Source organism: Dromaius novaehollandiae, chromosome 1 (assembly GCF_036370855.1).
Source record: "Dromaius novaehollandiae isolate bDroNov1 chromosome 1, bDroNov1.hap1, whole genome shotgun sequence".
In the NCBI taxonomy this organism is placed as follows: domain Eukaryota; kingdom Metazoa; phylum Chordata; class Aves; order Casuariiformes; family Dromaiidae; genus Dromaius; species Dromaius novaehollandiae.
In genome coordinates this window covers 24,160,306-24,177,639 of record NC_088098.1, presented here as the reverse complement: position 1 = coordinate 24,177,639, position 17,334 = coordinate 24,160,306, and the positions used below count along the sequence as shown (strand labels likewise).

The 17,334-nt window shown below is 38.1% G+C and overlaps 1 protein-coding gene across 3 annotated transcripts in view; it reads left to right on the top strand.

Moving 5' to 3' along the window:
- ST7 (suppression of tumorigenicity 7) overlaps positions 1-17,334 on the top strand; it is a 158,879-nt gene that overhangs the window by 108,628 nt on the left and 32,917 nt on the right. For all 3 annotated transcript variants that reach the window (XM_064507367.1, XM_026097345.2, XM_026097346.2), the window contains exon 9: positions 10,106-10,220. In XM_064507367.1, the coding sequence (XP_064363437.1) occupies positions 10,106-10,220 (115 nt within the window). The remainder of the gene's footprint in view (positions 1-10,105; positions 10,221-17,334) is intronic.

Sequence of the window (17,334 nt, the reverse complement as noted above, 5' to 3'; positions counted from 1 at the left end):
CTTAAAGATAGTTATGAAAACTTAGCATTTTTTAAGTGATAGCCACTGGTTGCAGACTAGGCACACAGTTTTTAAGAAGGTGATTTGCCTCACCTGAGGTAGCAAGTCTGTGATGATTTGAGTCTTAGAGTTCTGGACAAAAGATGATGATAGCTTCCTACATTTTCCCTTCTCCTACGCTTTCTTTTACAGCTTCCACAAAAGTGAGGTACAGACAAAGACATGAGAGACAGACAGATGGGCAGGTTAAACTGAAGGACCTAAATTTTAGGCACACAAAATGGAATCCATAAGCAGAATGAAGCATCTGTAAACTGCTTTAGGCAGCTCAGATGAATGATCCCCAAACCTGCACTTTGAAAAGGGAAGTTCCTGCTGCAATTCAGTGGGAAATTTGAAGTAAAAAGGTAAGGATCTTTCTCTGCAGCTTAGGCACTTGCATCAAGGACTGTAGGGGAAGTATGTCTGTCAGCTTGGAAGCCAGAACCCAGCATCTTCTGGGGCGCACATTGTTTTGAAAGGGTTGGGCAGAGTTCTTCAAAGTGATGCTGGTCTTCATCCTACATAACTTACCAGAAGGCAAATGGGAAATAACTTTTTTCCTGTCTCAGGCTGAGGATATTCAGACCCACAACTCTCAATTCCCAGAGTCACTAGGCTCACAGACAGAGGGGTAGAAAATGATCATGTGAAAACACAGCCAAATGCAAGAAGGAGGAACAGGGAAGAAAGACCTGGTTTTTCAGGCTTGTGATCAAGGCTTTCAGCTGGGAGAATGTTGCTTTCAAATAAGTTGTTTTCAGTCCAGTCAGTTCCACTGATTCTTTATGAATTGTGTTACACAGACACTCTGGGTCGAATACTGAAATCATCTTGGGGACAAACATTAGAATTCTAAGTTCTGGTATTAATATATGAGAAAGTATATAGCTTTGAATTTCGCATTCAAATGTGGCATGTTGTAATTATGGCAACTTCTGGAGCTTACTGTGGGCTACTGAATGTATTCTGTGATTTTAGATAGAGCTATGTACAACAGGTTTTCTGCGAAACCTTCTGCAGCTGATGTCCGTATGTTCCAGAGCACTGGTTTCAGGGACTTGGGTGGTCTATCCAGTCCTTGGTTTCTTACACAAAGTAAGATCCAGAACACTTTGATTGGAATGAATGGATTATTCTATCACTAGGGAGAGAATGCGTGTTGTTGAAGTTAAGAAGGTGAATCTTAAAATGCAGCAATGATAAGGAAACCCAAAATCATCATTTCTTAGATACTTGAAGGAGTGAAAATGCATTCCTCTATGGGAACATTATGCTAAAAAGAAAGGTCTGGATGCAAGACAGAGGAGGCATAAAGATAGAATATCAGCTTCTAGAGCTTTAACTCAGATCATCACATTCTGTATTTTTCCACATACAGACACTGAGCCAAATGTTCAGAACTGAATTTAGATGCCTCTAGAGCTCTTCATTGTGAGCGAGCAGAGCTAGGTATTAGCAGGTCCCTAGGCAAAATATAAAAGCAGCAGTATCTATTGGTCTTAACTCCAGTACATTAGGAGCAAGAGTTAGGGTCAAGTCAGCTTTGCAGATGCTTTTCTTAGACTGACTTGGAGGGGCAGAGGATCTAGCTATTTATTTCTGATTAATGCAGATCCACCAATTCTTCGTGGAAGGCATAAACAGTATATTTATGAAGTTTGAAGAACATGAATGTGTCCTTGATGGTTTCTATGTGATTGATGAGGGAGGAGGAGAATTTTTTCACCCTAAAAAGAATATGAAGAATATGTTGGCTGGGGACTGCTGAAGCATCAGGGGACAGAGGGTGGAGGCCCTGTTTGTGTTTGAAAGATTGAAAACAGATTTCTCAAGTCATGGAGCATGATGGAAATGAAGTGTTAAGAGGTTCATGACACCATCTGGGAAATATGATTGGGATGTAATGAGTCTTTGCCACTTTGAGAAAATAAAATAGTTGAGAATGTTTAACTCATTGCATGTATAAGGCCATCTTGAGGACATTACTGATGTATTACATTGTCTTGCTTGCATTTTATGAAAGAAAAGACTAAGATTCTGCTCAAAACACTTTAATAGAAAGAAAATGAGTTGTCAAGAACTTAAATAGGATTTTGAGTTTCTGGTTATAGACACTGCTGATGGGAAAATCACATTCCTTAATATTTTGTTGAAGATATTTAAAAACAGTGATTTAATAGTATTTTAGCGTTGAAATTGAGTAGGAATTTCTGTTGATTCGGTCACTGATTCAAAGTACTATTGTGTTGCTGGCTGTATTGCTGCTTTCATTTTGTTCATTTATTTGAGTTGAATTAGTCAGAATTGCTAACCTGTAATTTTCATGGAAGTATATAATTGAAGCACACATAGATGTTGCTTTTGTTTATATTTCTAATGATAATTATTAACTATGTTTCTTCTGTAGAAACCAGCAGCTGTCACTAGAGAGAGAGAGAAAGAGAGAGAGTTAACTTGTGATCTCATCTTGATTAATGTGTTGTTGGAGTAAATCCAGTTTAGTCAACAGAATTATTCTAGTTTTATTCCTATTTATATAGAGCATGATATAGTATGTGAGTATAGATCTCTTTTACTGTCCCTGAGGAGAAAAACAGTCTACCAAACTGGTTGTTTTATTTGTTAAGCTGATTATATTAGCAAGATTTAAGCTAATGTGTTCTGAATGGTATTGGGTAATTTGGTATGTACAGACATGAAAATCCTTAATGGTGGCCGTGAGGAATCCTCAGCATCTTCAGTCAGGATTCATGCTGAATATTTATTGTGCATAATTTTGATTTCTAAGGCCAGACTAGAACCATACGTGCTGATGAGAGAGGATAGCCTTTTGTGCCAGGTGCTGTCCATCTGCTTTTTGCTGATTCCCTCCTCATTACAATGATACTAGACATACGCAACATTTGTGTTTCATGTTTTCTATTGACTGAAAGTAGAGATGGTGTGCATCTATGTTTATGAAATAGAAGGGTGGCAGGCAGGAGTCACGGTAATGGATAAACAAAAGGTCTCAATCACTTCTTCCTTCAAAAAGAAGATGAAATAAACTTGTTCTCAGAGTTTTTATCTCCTTGTAAGTGTATGTTGCTGAGATAAAATGGAGTTGCAGTGTGCCACATGTTTTGCAGCTTTGTTTAGAATTGAATAAGGTTTGGGAAGAGAGGAGACTCTCTGGGCCTTTGCTCAGCTCTCGAGATGAAATAGAAACCACAACACTTTTGAAGGATCAGAAATGGCTGGGCTTTGAATTCTATTTTTCTTTTCTGTGTGTTGCTGATTCCTCTTAAGTAACAGGGGAATATCTGGCAGGGACAATGTTCTGCACCTTGCAGTATCAAGCTGTGTAAAAGAAAAAGAGAGTCCTAATTCTTAAGAAAGATGTTATGATTCCTAGCAACCTAACAATGCAACTTCTGCAGCTACTTGCATCCACAGCTGCCCTTTATCTCTCCCAGTTACCCCTATGCTTGAGACAATGATTAGTGAATCAGATTCTTTTGCCTGTGTTATGCAGGTTAGGCTAAGCAGGCTTCTTTATCTTGAGTGGAATTCTAGCTTTATTAAAATTGGTAGCATTTGTTAAAAGTACCATATATTAAAATTTGAAGCAAAACTGCTTCTGATTTGAAGGAGATCAAGAGTTACCTCATAAATTTCAGATGAGTGTTACTCATGTAATCTGTGACATTTGCCGATCTCCACCTCAGAGCAGTCTCTCCAGTAAGTTCTTGTTCTAGCACACAAACACCTTGATAATATCAAATGATAAATGCTGATTTTAATAATGAAAGCACTTCTGTGTATTTTTATATTTAAATATGCTTAGTTTTGTCACAGATATGCATGATATGGATAAATAGGGGATTGAAACATCCTGCATTTGAATGGTCTCTTAAACAAAATGGAAGCTTACGTAATTCCCCTAATGCAGTTTATCCCTTGCCTTTCCTGGATGTGACTCAGTCCCCTCTCTTTTCATCATTGCTGTGATTCTACTCAAAATCCTTAAAAAAAAATACAGAAATATGGTGACTACCACCTAAACCCGATAATAATGTTTCTTACATAAATTATGCTCAAAATTATCATAGCCAGGAGAGTGCAATAAGAGACTGCCTTTGCATGTGTTGAAGATATGCATTTTTCTAGTAGGTCATTGTAGCTTTCTGAAAAGGCTTGTCCAGTATACTGAGTGACATCTCATACCAAGATTCGGTAAAAGAGCTGTGAGCATCTGCATGTGCTGAACAGTAAACCTATAGAGCGAATATACTTACTTTCTGTTCTGAAGCTTTTCTTTTCTGACTGTCTTAAGTTCAACCATCAGATGATATGTCTTACTCCTTGGATTTCATATGGGAATGAAAACATATGGATCCTACTGCTCATTATTTCCAAGCTGCAGACCAGCAGGATCTGTCAGATTTGGCCCCATTAGCTCTTACCCTCCCTGGGCTGTAAAAGAGTAAGTAAGGAGCTGCTTCCAACTGAAACAGTGATTGTTTGCCAAAAGGAATGCAGCACTTGGAGAAATGTATTGAACAACAGAATCCTAATTCTGCTGTAATTAAGCAGAAGTGTAGTTCAGGGTGGTCCAGGATATTTCATACTGCTTTCCAACTGTGTGAGTTGTGAGTTTGTCTGTTTAAATCACCTTGATCCCACTCACACAGTCCACAGTGTGACCACACTGGAATGAGTTGCACTTTTAGGACCAGGAGTTAGCCTGATTTTTAAGTGTCTTAGTGTATTAGTGCCTGACATAGCACACAGAAAGGTTCTGTGAACAAACCTTAGTCTGCTGACAACTTTTCTTCTGTTCCCTTCTTGCCAGGCGAACTGGCCAGTGGTTTTTGAGCTCTCTGTTCTCAGATTTGGTAAATCAGTTTTGTTACATGTGGTCAGATAACTTCTTTATAGCTAGCAATACAGCTTGTGTCTTAGTGTTTATTAGGATGCTCTTTACTAGATAATTTTTGCCTTTTTTTCTAGGAAAATAAAGCTTATGCAATCAAGTCTTGCTTGTTTGTCTGTCTATCTGCATATGGGGAGCATTTGATCCATCATTCAATTTCAAGCAAATTTCACAGAGGAGTAGAAACATTAAAGATAAACTACATTTCTACAGCTTTTATGAGAAAAGTAACTGAATAAAAGAGAAAGATCATATTTGTCTTCCAACTGGGGAAAAATTTAAGCATAAGTGCATCCTACTAGACATCAGAGAGTCAACATGGAGTGACATGTGCTTGCCTCAAGCCCAGGGGAAGCTTCAGTCAGGGCTCATAACTTAGACAGCTGAAAAATTCAGCTGTAGATGATGAGGCCCTAGGAAATGAGGATTTCTTTTTTTTTCCTGCTCAGAAGCTACTTGCTGCTTTGCCTTTTCTATTTTGTTCATTTAACAGTTCTTACAGATCACAAGTCATATAACAGAAAGCAGCTTAGACAAAGCACTTGTGTAAATAATGGTGCTATCCACCTGTTTGCTTGATTCTCCAATAGTGGTTGAAAGTCATACCTGGAAGATGGCAGTCTCAATTGTTTATCTTCTAGGAGATAGATTTTACCATTTCAGATGCGTATGGTGAGAACAGATCTACTAGGAGTTGAGGTTGGAAGAGTTTTGCTATTTGCACTGAATTTCTCATTAGCTTTTTTTTTTCCTCTCCTTTTAAACAGAATTCACTTTTCATATTGATGAGTGTATCCAACTAAACACACTGATTCAAACAGTTTTTGTTTGTTGGGAACATATTCATATAAGCAACAAGTGGGCTGCATGCATTGCCGTTAAAAAACATGACCATACATACAGCCATAATACAAACGGAGGATAAATGTGTCAACACCAGGTTATATATAGGATCATTTATTTATCCACCTTTCTATTCCCTTGAGTCCCATGGACTAGTTGTAGGCATAAACTGTAACTTAAAGCTGTTTTCTACACGAATAATGTATCATTGCTAATTGATGCATGAGGTTAATGTTATTGTAGAGAGAAAACCAGATGCAACAGTTAAAGCTACATTCCTTGAAAATGTTTCAAAAATTATATCTAAATGAGGAAATGCTGATGAGTGAAATGTTCTCAGGGAAGGGAGTCCTCTTCATTAAACTGTTCTTTGGGAGATAAAACTTGTTCCTTATCCAGTAAATCAGGTGGGGATTTCCTTGTACCATACAGCATTTTTGGTGATCATCGCTCTTGCAAATCCATCACAAAATCGTTGAACCTACGCCCTGCAATATGGATTGGGGTGAGTCTGGAAATATGACCCTCCCAGGACTAGTGATAAGATATCTGATCATGTCAAATGTATTTCCAGAATTTTTCTGCCAACTTTTACTCCCCAAATACTAATTATTATCTAAAAAAAAAAGCATTAATTATCTGCAAAAGCTACTATTTCTGTATATTTACAGTACAACTAATGAACCTTTTAACAAAAAGCAGTCCCACTTTCTACACATATATGTATTTCCTCCAAAACGTGCAAAGCAATTAGAGCAGAATATGAGCTTATTGCCTCAGATCTGAATTTGATCACTAGAAAATATTTTGACCAATACAAGTTCAAAATAAAAGTCTTGTGAACACATTTACTATGATATGTTTAATATCTGTTTGTATATCCTTATCATTAGGTGTGGCTTATTTTTATATTGTAAGGTAGTATCTTTGTAGCCACGTTGTGTCTGTTTTCATATGGTGTGCCCATAGGCTTAGCTCAGTGGAGTACAGCTCTTTATAAAAGCTGAGAGTCCAACTAACTGGAATTCTGCAATGAAATTGTAAGTCCCAGCATCCTGACCAGTGTCATTTAAGGAGGTGTAGTGGCTTCAGTGAGAAACATTGAGTGCTGAATTTGAAAACTGTGTTGAAATATGAACCTGATTTCTTGAGATCTTAAGATGTGAAGAAAGATGATAATGAGGCCTTTGTCTTTTTCTGAAGTGTGGGAGCTATCACTGAAGTGAAAGCATTTGTCTTGTTACAGTAAAGATGGAAGGAGAATTAAAATCAATAAACTGAACTTCTGGTGCAGAGCGAGGTCTAGGTCTCTCTAAATTAGAGTCCAGAGTGGAGGCCAGTGCTGCAAGGGCCTGGGGAGCTGTGGGTGCATTCTTCGGCCAGTGCCCGGGACAGCATGCCCTTCTTTATATCTCTGTATGGACTGTGAGCCAGCTTCTCTCCCCAGCTGCGAGGGAGGAGAGGGGAGCAGGCTCACAGGCTGCTCTCCGTTGCTCCGCAGAATGATGCAGTAGTTGGCCTGCACTGAACATCCAGCAGGCCTGTGTTGCAACCTCTATGGCATTTTTTTCTTCCACAGTGTTTGCTTTCGCTGTGAGGCCTAAAAGATGACCTATCATAATATTCTTCTGCTTAAGTAGTTTTACTTTCTGGGAAGTTTCTCAAAAACCAAATTTTTACTGTGACTGAAAATAATTTGCAGTAAAAGCTGTGTAATCTACATCCTGAGATGACAGAGAAATGAGCTCATGTCCTCTTCTTTCTTTTCTCTCTCCCTCTTTTTTTTTTTTTTTTTTTTTAAGGCAAACATACTCTGATTTGTGCACAGTCAGTGTCAGAGTAAGTTGAGTGACTAGTTGGAGGTGTTTTATTTTTCTAGCTACAGCATCCACTGAGTTCATTACAACTGGGTTGGATTTCTTAGCATCTGACCTTTCTCAGATAAAAACTTTGTTAACACTTGTCATTTTGGAGGCCTAGCAGTCCAGACAGTGACCTTTAATCTGCTGCTGTCTAACGCAAGGTTTATCACTCTGACAGAACCTAACTAAAATAGAAAAAAAAAAATCCGTGAGTAATGTCAGTGAGAAGTAAAGTGAACCAGAGCAAGAAGAGTATTTACTGGCCACAGGACATCTATAACTAGCTGCAGCTCTTCTCTTTTCTTCTCTGATGGAGGGAATGTTATTCTGCCAGCCATTATTCATTCTCAATGGACAAGGATAATCTTTCTTAATCCCTTGGAAGGCTTTGTTTGCAATATGTTCATTCTGAACTTTAAATCACTATTTACATAGGGCCAGATTCTGTCATACTTTTTCCTGCCAAGTAGTAGCTTCCTCTGTTAAATATGCAATAGTGAATAAGGACAAAATCAAAGAGAAGTAGACTGTATGCTGGATCCTTAACTGATGAATGCAATGATGTGAATTTTCACCTGCAGTTATTTCTGTTGATGAGCAATGACTTAATTTAAATATTTTTTTTTATTATTGTCAAATCTCCCATTTATGCAGATGTATACCAAGGTCTGTTGTCTCTTTTTTGAAAAACTGGAGAAGGAGAAGAGCTCACAAACTGTGCAGTTTTGTTTGTGTTCTTCTTTTTCGCAGGTTCAGCTCCTGCCATTGAAACCAGCCATTTCCATCCCACTGCCATCACAAATTCAGTGATCTCTTTCAGTTGCTGTCTGGACAATCCTGATTCTCAGCAGAACTTTGTATAATTGGAGATATACAGATATCAGAGATATATATACAAGGAGTATATACAGAGATATACTCCTTGCATTTTTGATACTGTAATAATCCTCAAAGTGCGGGAAAGTCAGTGCTATCCAAAGAGCCAAATTTAGACAGACGTATCACCTGTGTGCCCTTACAGACAAAATAGTTCTTATGTTAGCTAATGCCAGACAGTTAACACCAGGAAGAAATTCTCCATCTACAATTTGTTCTCCTGTTAAAGCCTCTTCTTTAATAGAGTGAAGAAGCTCTAGTGCATTACCTGTTTCTCATTTTCTAAACTTCTTAGTGAATCTCTCCTGCTTTTGTTTCCATCCTGGCTTATGTTTGTTTGTTATCTGCTTGTGAGATTAATATTTGCTGCTTCTCATTGGTTTCCCTATATCTTCAAAGACAGTCTTATTAAGCACACAGAGTTTTAAAATCTAGCTTGCTGTTTTCAAATTGAGCAAGACTGACCTTGCTTAATTTTCTTTGCTTGGCGTGTTACACTGTTTCTCTTCCCATAAACCTAAGGAGAGATTCTAAATGATAGTCTTCACCAGCAAGTTCCTGAAGCACAACAGTAATATCAACTACCCTACTGTTATGCTATGTGTGACTTTGTTGTGCTGAATGTGCATCATGTAGGCAATTAAACTAAAACAGCCATAAAGAGAACACAGTTGAAGCAAGTATCTCGTAACACTTAAGTTCTTTAGAGAATCACTCTGACATCAAAAATTATTTTTTAATCAGTCATGCAATGAAAGAACATGCTTGCTTCTAATAACTGTTGCTTCAGGAAGGAGATGCAGCAGAATGGCAGCTTCAGTTATTCAGATCTATACAGCTATTTAAAGTCAGGATGTGTAAGAACAAATCCCTGGTATCTCTCAAAGGGTCAGTTCATACAATAAAGGCACTTATATCTAAGAGGATTAGGTTACTTTAATACACATTTTCATTCAGCTTGTCATGCACCATAGATTCTTTAGATACATATATTGTGTTAGATTTGTATAATCTTTACTTTTCCATTTGTTGCTGCCTTTTTTTTTTCTTACAGCCAGCATTGGCAGCAATCACAATTGTTTCAAAGTATTCATGATTACAAATCCTAGTAACACATACTTATTAAATATAGTTGCATATTTGTAAACTTCTCTCATTTGATTGTATTCTGATTTTTCTTCAATGTATTTTCTGTTTTTTCTACTAATAGAGAAGTGCTGGATTGCTTACAAGTGCTACTCTATTGAACATTCTTTTCTAGTACAATGAGATAACACTTTTTCACTTTGAAGAAGAAGGCCTGTTGACTGAAGGCGAGATGCACATTCAGGCAACTCTGTTTTTGGATTGGGCTAATTATATCTTATGCAAAGCATGTCTCAAGAAACATGATCCAGAGTCCATTGAGAGTTCTAGAAATTCTCAGACATATTAACGATCTCTGTGAAAGAGCCAACAACAGGAGGCACTGAGGATTTTTAATTTAGTGTTGGTTGTTTCAATACATTTTGAACAAGAATCTACTTCCTATGTTAATAGTCTAACCCTTTCATTTTATTGATTTTAGTTGATGAAGGAGTTTCCTTTGCTCAGCATGTTCAACATCCATGAAAACCTGCTAGAAGCTCTGTTGGAATTGCAAGCATATGCAGATGTCCAAGCAGTTTTAGCAAAGTATGATGGTAAGTCCATCTCTATTTATATTTTATCTATATGTTACACACAGAAGCAGTGTTTCAAAGTCAAACACTTAAAATTTAGGAAATACCATTAAGGTGATTTGCACAAGCTTCATAGATCCCTTTACACAGTCCATAATCCCAAGATTGCCTATTGTTTTTCTCTGCCAATTCATGCTTCATTCGTTGTGCAGAGTAATGGAACTCACTTAATAGCAGCTCTTCAGTGCTGTCTTTGCTTTTTCGTTGGTGTTTAATGAATGACTGTTTAGGTACTGCAGACATTGTATTGCACGCTATTCAAACCTTTCTTTGAGGAAAGAGTTGTCAGTTCCCTTGTGGACTTCTCTATGAATGTTGACTTTGTAGCATACGAGTGCTTTACAAACAATAACTCATTTATCTTCACAACAGCCTTTTGAGTGTTAGAATTCATATTTTATGGGGAAGAGTTGAAAAGCTCAGAAGTTTATGTGGACTTTTCACATTAATTTTCAGTTCTTAAACTGTGATACTAAAATTTTTCAGTTCACATTGATTTATGCAGTGTTACATCACTTTTTATGTTCAAATCCCAGCTCCTGCTGACTTAAGTTGTAGCCTTTGCATTTTAGTTCAGACACCACGATCTCAAATAGAGAATGGACAGAATAAGAAGCACCAACTGGCATACCTTATCTGGTTTAAGTTATATGGGTTTTCCTTGCATCGTGTAGAAGCTTTTTGGCAGAAGCAGGAATAAAATCCACTTCTCTTGAGCAGCATCCATATCAACAATACCCTTCTTCATTCTTTTCCTGCAATCCCCTGGTTTACTCACTATCCACAGTCCAACTTTTGCAACAAATGAGTCAGGACCCCTGCAGCCACCGGTTTCCTGTTGCGTTACTGCATAATCCTCATTCATTCTCAGAAAAGTTTCATTCTGTGTGCTGAAGTTTGGCAAGGAAGTTAATGAAAAGAATATTAAGTAATCATGTAATACACGTGAACTGAATGTCTGAATTAAGTGGAACAGGCAGCCTTATTTTTGATATTCACCTCTTTCTAGCTTGGTCTTAATGGCCTTTTAAATGTTCTTACTTGCTAGATCTTACAGCCTTTCTGGTGTTCTTTGAATGGAGATTTTAAGGCTTTTAAGGCTAATTTCCAAAGTTTTTGAAAAGGGAAAAGGAGACCATCTGAGATACTACTATATAAATGGCAACTGAAATGGGCACTGGAGCCTAGGTCCACAGTACTTTGGATGTCTTTTTTCACCTTTCTCTGCTGTTCTTTGAACAGACTTAGTGTCTGCTCCAGCCTGCCCTTAATTGATCTCCTTTCCCATTTGTCTACTCAGTTGTCTTCTACTTCTGCTCTTTTGCCGAGTTTCAACTTTCTAATGCTCCCAGATCCTGCCAGAGACTCCTAGTTCAGCCAGTATCACTCATTCCCAATTCCATTCTTCCATGTCTCCTAACTCCCTATTCCAGTCTCCTTTTCAGAGCTGTGACAGTCATGATATATCTCCCTCCTCATTTTCCAACTCCAGTCTTACCAGACTCCTTTTCTATCTACCCTTTTGCCTGTGGCTTCTGTCTCCTCTTCATTGGACATTCTCTACTGCATTGCCTGGGTGCCAAAAAGCAAAACGGTAAGAGCCCATGGAGACAGAGACTTCTTGCTGTCAGCCTGGATACTTGGCCCCATATTGTCACATGGAGCAGTGGCAAGGGGATGACACATATGTTTATTGGAGGAAGGAGACAAGTGTGCTTGATGAGAAAAGAATCTTTGGAGAGTATAACTGAAAAAAATGGCAGAAGCATCTGCTAAGTACGTGCCAACTGCTTTCTTTTAACATGTTATAGGTTGGCAAATTGAGATAAATTTTAATGAGGATAGCAATTGGCCATTGACCTGATATTAACAGAATCAACCAGCCAAATTTCAGTTCTCTGCTGTAGACTGTGGCAGAGCTAAGGTTGTTCAAGAAAAGATCTATAAGCATCTGATTACAATCAATATTAGTAATAGACACTAGCCCACCCTGAAATGTTTTCAATGCTTTATGAAGTCGAATCATTGTAAGCAGAGATCAGAAGGTCACCCAGGCCTTTGAGCACTGCCATCTAGTAGCAGTTAGGCCTCTCGGAGAGATCTTGGTTGTGCTTCGTTTGGTTGAAAAAAACTGCAGTGGAAGTGCTAAAATCAGAAGTCTTTCCTGTAGCTCCTTTTATCTCAGTAATTCCTATGACAGAGATGTAGATCCCCATGGACTTTATTTTGATACATTAAGAAGAAAACAAATAGAAATGCCCACTTTTATTCCCCAGGCACATAGGGCCTTCCTTGTCTTAATGTACTTATCTCATAATAGCCCTGTGAGATAGCAGTGAGACCAGGGGCGGAACAGGGAATTAAACCAAGCCCTCCAAAGTCTCGATTTAACTCCTGTCCCATCTGTATTTTTGCTTACTAAAGTACTGATCTCTAGTTTTAAACAATGCCATGGTGGCACTCTGTGTCATGGAGGTTGATAAAACTTGAAGGTGTATTTTGTTTTCTCAAAACCATGTGGTATTGTCACAATTCAGGTTATAAAAATAACAGATGAGACCTTTTCAAAATAAAACTCTTCTGTGTTTGAACTCATGCAGTTTCAATTCATGTTTTGCCATACATAAACAAAGGTATGTGTATACAATATATATGCACAAGGACTCAGCAAACACAGGCTTAACCAGTGTAACTCTTACACTTCATGAGTCCCAGAAGACCCATCTCAGGGAGTCTCAGCTCATTTTAGAACTCATCAGCTTCATGTGTTGTAAGATTTATTGCAATATAAAACAATGAACTCAGTTATACTTTCCTATCTGCAGTTTCTGTTGGTCCCACTCCACTGCCTTTTTTTGACTAAGACCAAACCTGATTTATTGTATTTTGATAACGTATGAACAAATTATTTCCTTGAGTAGTCTGCCCCCACCCCGAGCTAAAAAGTTGGATCACATTATACAAAACCTGAACCTCTGCAAGCAGATGCACTGCTTTACCAAAAGCCATGTGTTAAATTTTGTTTATATTATGTACCTGGCAACAGAGCTGATGTCCATACTCATTATTCATGGAAAAAGTGCCTCATTAGTGGGAAGGCATGCACTGTTGCTGAGCTACATCATTATGGTTTCAGAGTTCAGTGCCTGTCAATAGAGTGCAGATGACCTAAATACTATTGAATTCTGAAAGGATTTTTGGCTCTGACTTGACGCATATCCATGTAACTTACAGCAGAAACAGTTATAGCTGCTGAAGAGACTGTTCTTGATGGAATAAGCTTCTAGTATTCATAGTAAATAAAGCTTCTCTGCTCCTCTTGCCTTGCTTTTTAAACTGATAATTTTCCAGTGGAGTAGATCTGCTTTTTGTGGTGCTTAGAGCAAATGATTTATTAACTTCACTGCACTGCCAGTTGCTTCGATTGTTACTTGCTGGTAGCCTGGGTGCTGTGTGAAAACTGAGACCTTTCAGGCAATCAAAAGTCACATTTGTAAAGGATAGATGCCTGTTTATTTGATCATAGTGATGCAGTGGTTCCTCCCTAAACCTCTCCTTGCTTTCTTTTTAAAAGGACAGTGTTCTCCACTGAGACTATGAGCCTTCTGGTCTGTAGGAGGAACACTTTATACATATTCTTCTTTCACTTACCCCCCTTGCAAAAAAGGTGAAAGACCATGTCACTATGTAGAAAGTCCTGAATTCAGAGTTCACTTGAGAAGAGAATTTAGCTCACAGGATAAATAGATACAGGGTTTTTTTAAAAGCATAAAGGTCTCATTCTGCTCTAAGCTATACTCTTTTTATTGAATAATTGTTTACTTCGAGGAATCTTCCTTCAAATTAGTGTCAAATCAGACTATTGGAAAAACACTTATAAGAAACAGAGTCATCTTTGTCTTGGGATGTTCATGGTGAATCAGTATTGATCATATTCTCATTTGGACTTCAGAAATAACTTAGTTTGGCAAATTCTTCCATAAAAGTCATGGAAAAAAATGAATTTGGACCTTGCATTAATGAAATCCAAACAGTTAATGTAGAGAAATTAATTCTCTAAAATGTAGGCTGTTCAGGACCACTCCCATCTCTCCAGTCTCCCTCCATCCAGTTTCTTCTTGTCCTTAGTCTCTTATGAAATGAGTAAATTTTATCTACATTGAACTTCAAAGCATTCCTTTTGTAGTGAGTTATCAATTTCAGGGAGTCTACAGTTGTATTATCTGTGGTCTGCGGGGTTTTTCTAAATATGTATGAGATTACAGCTCCTTTCCATTAGTTTCATCATCTGCTACGGTAAGTTCTGGTAATATTAAGAATTTCTATTTGGTGGAGCTAAGTAGTTCTGGTGCAAGAAAGGATTTCCTTCTGAGCTGAAGATGTAGCAAGTGGCAGTATGGAAGCAACCATTACCTCATGCACACTCTTTATCATCCTTTTGTTTCATCCTTTGTTTTTATTTGAAAGAGAAGCTGTAAGAGAGTCAACAATTTCCTTTTAGTTTAGGTCAAACTACAGCCTACTCTACCTTCTGCTAGAAGCGCAAATCAGATAAGACTTCCAGTTTGGGGAACAGCAATATCAGGAGAATAGGTGTTCTTTTTCCCCATTGAATTTTCTTTAGCTTCTGCTGCTCAGAACCATTTTCTTTCTTTCATGTCAATATCATTTGTCAGTTCAGCTATGTCTTTGCATCAGTTCTTTGTCTGTTCATACTGTCTGGTCTCTTTTTTACCATATGAGTCTGTGGTTTTATTGGTTTTTCCTGCTTGTACAAATGCACACAAAGTCTAAGCTAACTGTACTGATCTTGTTCTTTCTAACCTTCTATAAGGAGAAATGGTTCCTTCCCCTCTAGGTACAATTAGCGTAGTCAAATCAAAGGACTTGACACCTGCCTGGTATTAATCTCAGATGCTGAAACAAGAGTTGCATATGAAATGCTTACAACCAACAGTGTTTCTCAAAACCTTTCCATATCTGAACAGTTTAAGTACTAGTTGTGATCATGGCAAAATAAAACACACTTCCTTTGTGCTGAAATATTTTCCCATATTATCAGGCAACCAGAACCTGGGCCTTAACATATGCAGTGGCTATGTTTTTCTGTTTGAGTGGGGTATCTCCTACCTGTGAGGAAGAATGTCCAAAATACAGAAAATCAGGGCTGCTGTATGCTGCAAGTGCAAAGGAAGTGTTAGATCACTGTGTTTTTAGGTTTGCTACCTCTGGAATGTTTTCTACCATGTTTCATACAAAAAGGACTCAAACAATGACCATTCTCTACTTCTCATGGGAGATGATACCGTGGGATAGTAGATCTTTCTGACATGGTGTTTTTCCCCGACAATCAGTTTATATTTTCCTTTATTGAATTCCATCTTATTATTCTTGCTTTTAACCATTTTGATCAACTTAATTCATTTTCTTTGTTAATGTTTGTATCTTACTAGATGGCTACATCTCCCTTTTGTCAGCCCTGAGCCAGGCTGCGCATATTTATTTACTAGAACTCCTTCAGTCTTTCCCATAAGCAGTTCTTCCTCCTGCCTGTGCAAGAGCAGGCCATCTAGTCTGCAGGTGCAAAAATTGGAGAGTTCTGCACTGACAGGGACGAGTATTGGTCTATCACTTAGACACAAAGTCTATGGAGAGACTGTGAGAGGGAGGAAGTCAGAGCTGTAGTTCACCTCCAAACCACACTATCCTATACATCATCATTTTTTACCTATTCACTTAATTTCTTCCAGTTCATTGACATAATTTCCATTTTATATTTACAAATATGTGAGTGAATCCAGCAACTTACGTGTAGTCTCTTTCCAGTGCTATATGAGAAGGAATAAGCAGTTTGACTGCAAGGACCATAGTGTGCAAACTCTGACCCCAGATCTACAGCAAATATTTAAGTCCTATTAATATTGATAAGACTGCTCACCTACTTGAAGTTAAGCCCATAGGAATCTATACTGTTGACTTGTGAATAACATACACTTTGGGAACAAAATAGGGAATAACTTCTGATTAGTGATTTAGATTTCGTATTTACGAATAACTAAAGCATTTGCAGCATGCCTTTCTTTTCACATTTAGGGACTCCTGATGACTTGGACAGGGGAAGTTGCACCAATTCATATCCAGATTCACCATTTCCTGTTTTAGTGGCTATTTCGTGAGAACAATAGATCCCGTGACCTATTCAGACAGCATATGACATATTCTGAATGCTACCATAAATCAGAGAAGTAATGATACTAAAGTTGCAAGTCTCTATCCACAGCATCTTTCCATTAGTTCACTATCACAAGCAATCTCTTCCAAAGCAAACCACCTCTAAGAGTTCATTTTCCCAACCCTCCCTATAGCTGACTGGGGCTAGTCCAAAGAAAATGCTCATAAATAAAATCTAGACTGTTTTGTATTCTGTTTAAAGATGTAAGCAGTAAGGAAGGAGGAGATTCTTTTTCAGATTGACACATCAGTTCTTATTAGGCAAAAATGTCCTGATGATTTTGACAACAGAATAGCAGTCACATATTTCAGCACATTGTGGGAGCTCCACAAGTAATCACGGGAGGGTGGGAAACAGTTTATGTGAAGATATTTTGCCAGATGGCTCACAGAGCTGGACACACTCATTTATGAAAACCTTCACTTTGGTTCCTGACAGGAGAGTTATCTCCTAGGGCTAGTTTAGACTTGATTCCCATGCTAAATTCAAGTTGTAACCAGACATAATTCTTCTGTGCTGCTCTCTAAAATATGAGGGTTCAGCTTAGGAAATGAAGCCTATATTGTATAAAGATTTTAAAGTTTCACAGCAGTCAGACCAGGATATAACAGAGCCAAATAGTTATGGTCTAATTCAGGGCAAGCAAAAAACAAAACGCAGGGGGGCAGCAGGCATGGACCTTCTCAGGGAGATCACTATCTCCACAGCAACATAAACATGAGCATTTGTATGTATTTCTTCCATTGCCAAGGGACTCTAGGTATTATCCTCAAATAATTGCTGCTTGCTCATTAGAAGCATAGTACTGGAAGAGGCCTCCTGGGTGAGTCAGGTTCCCTGCTG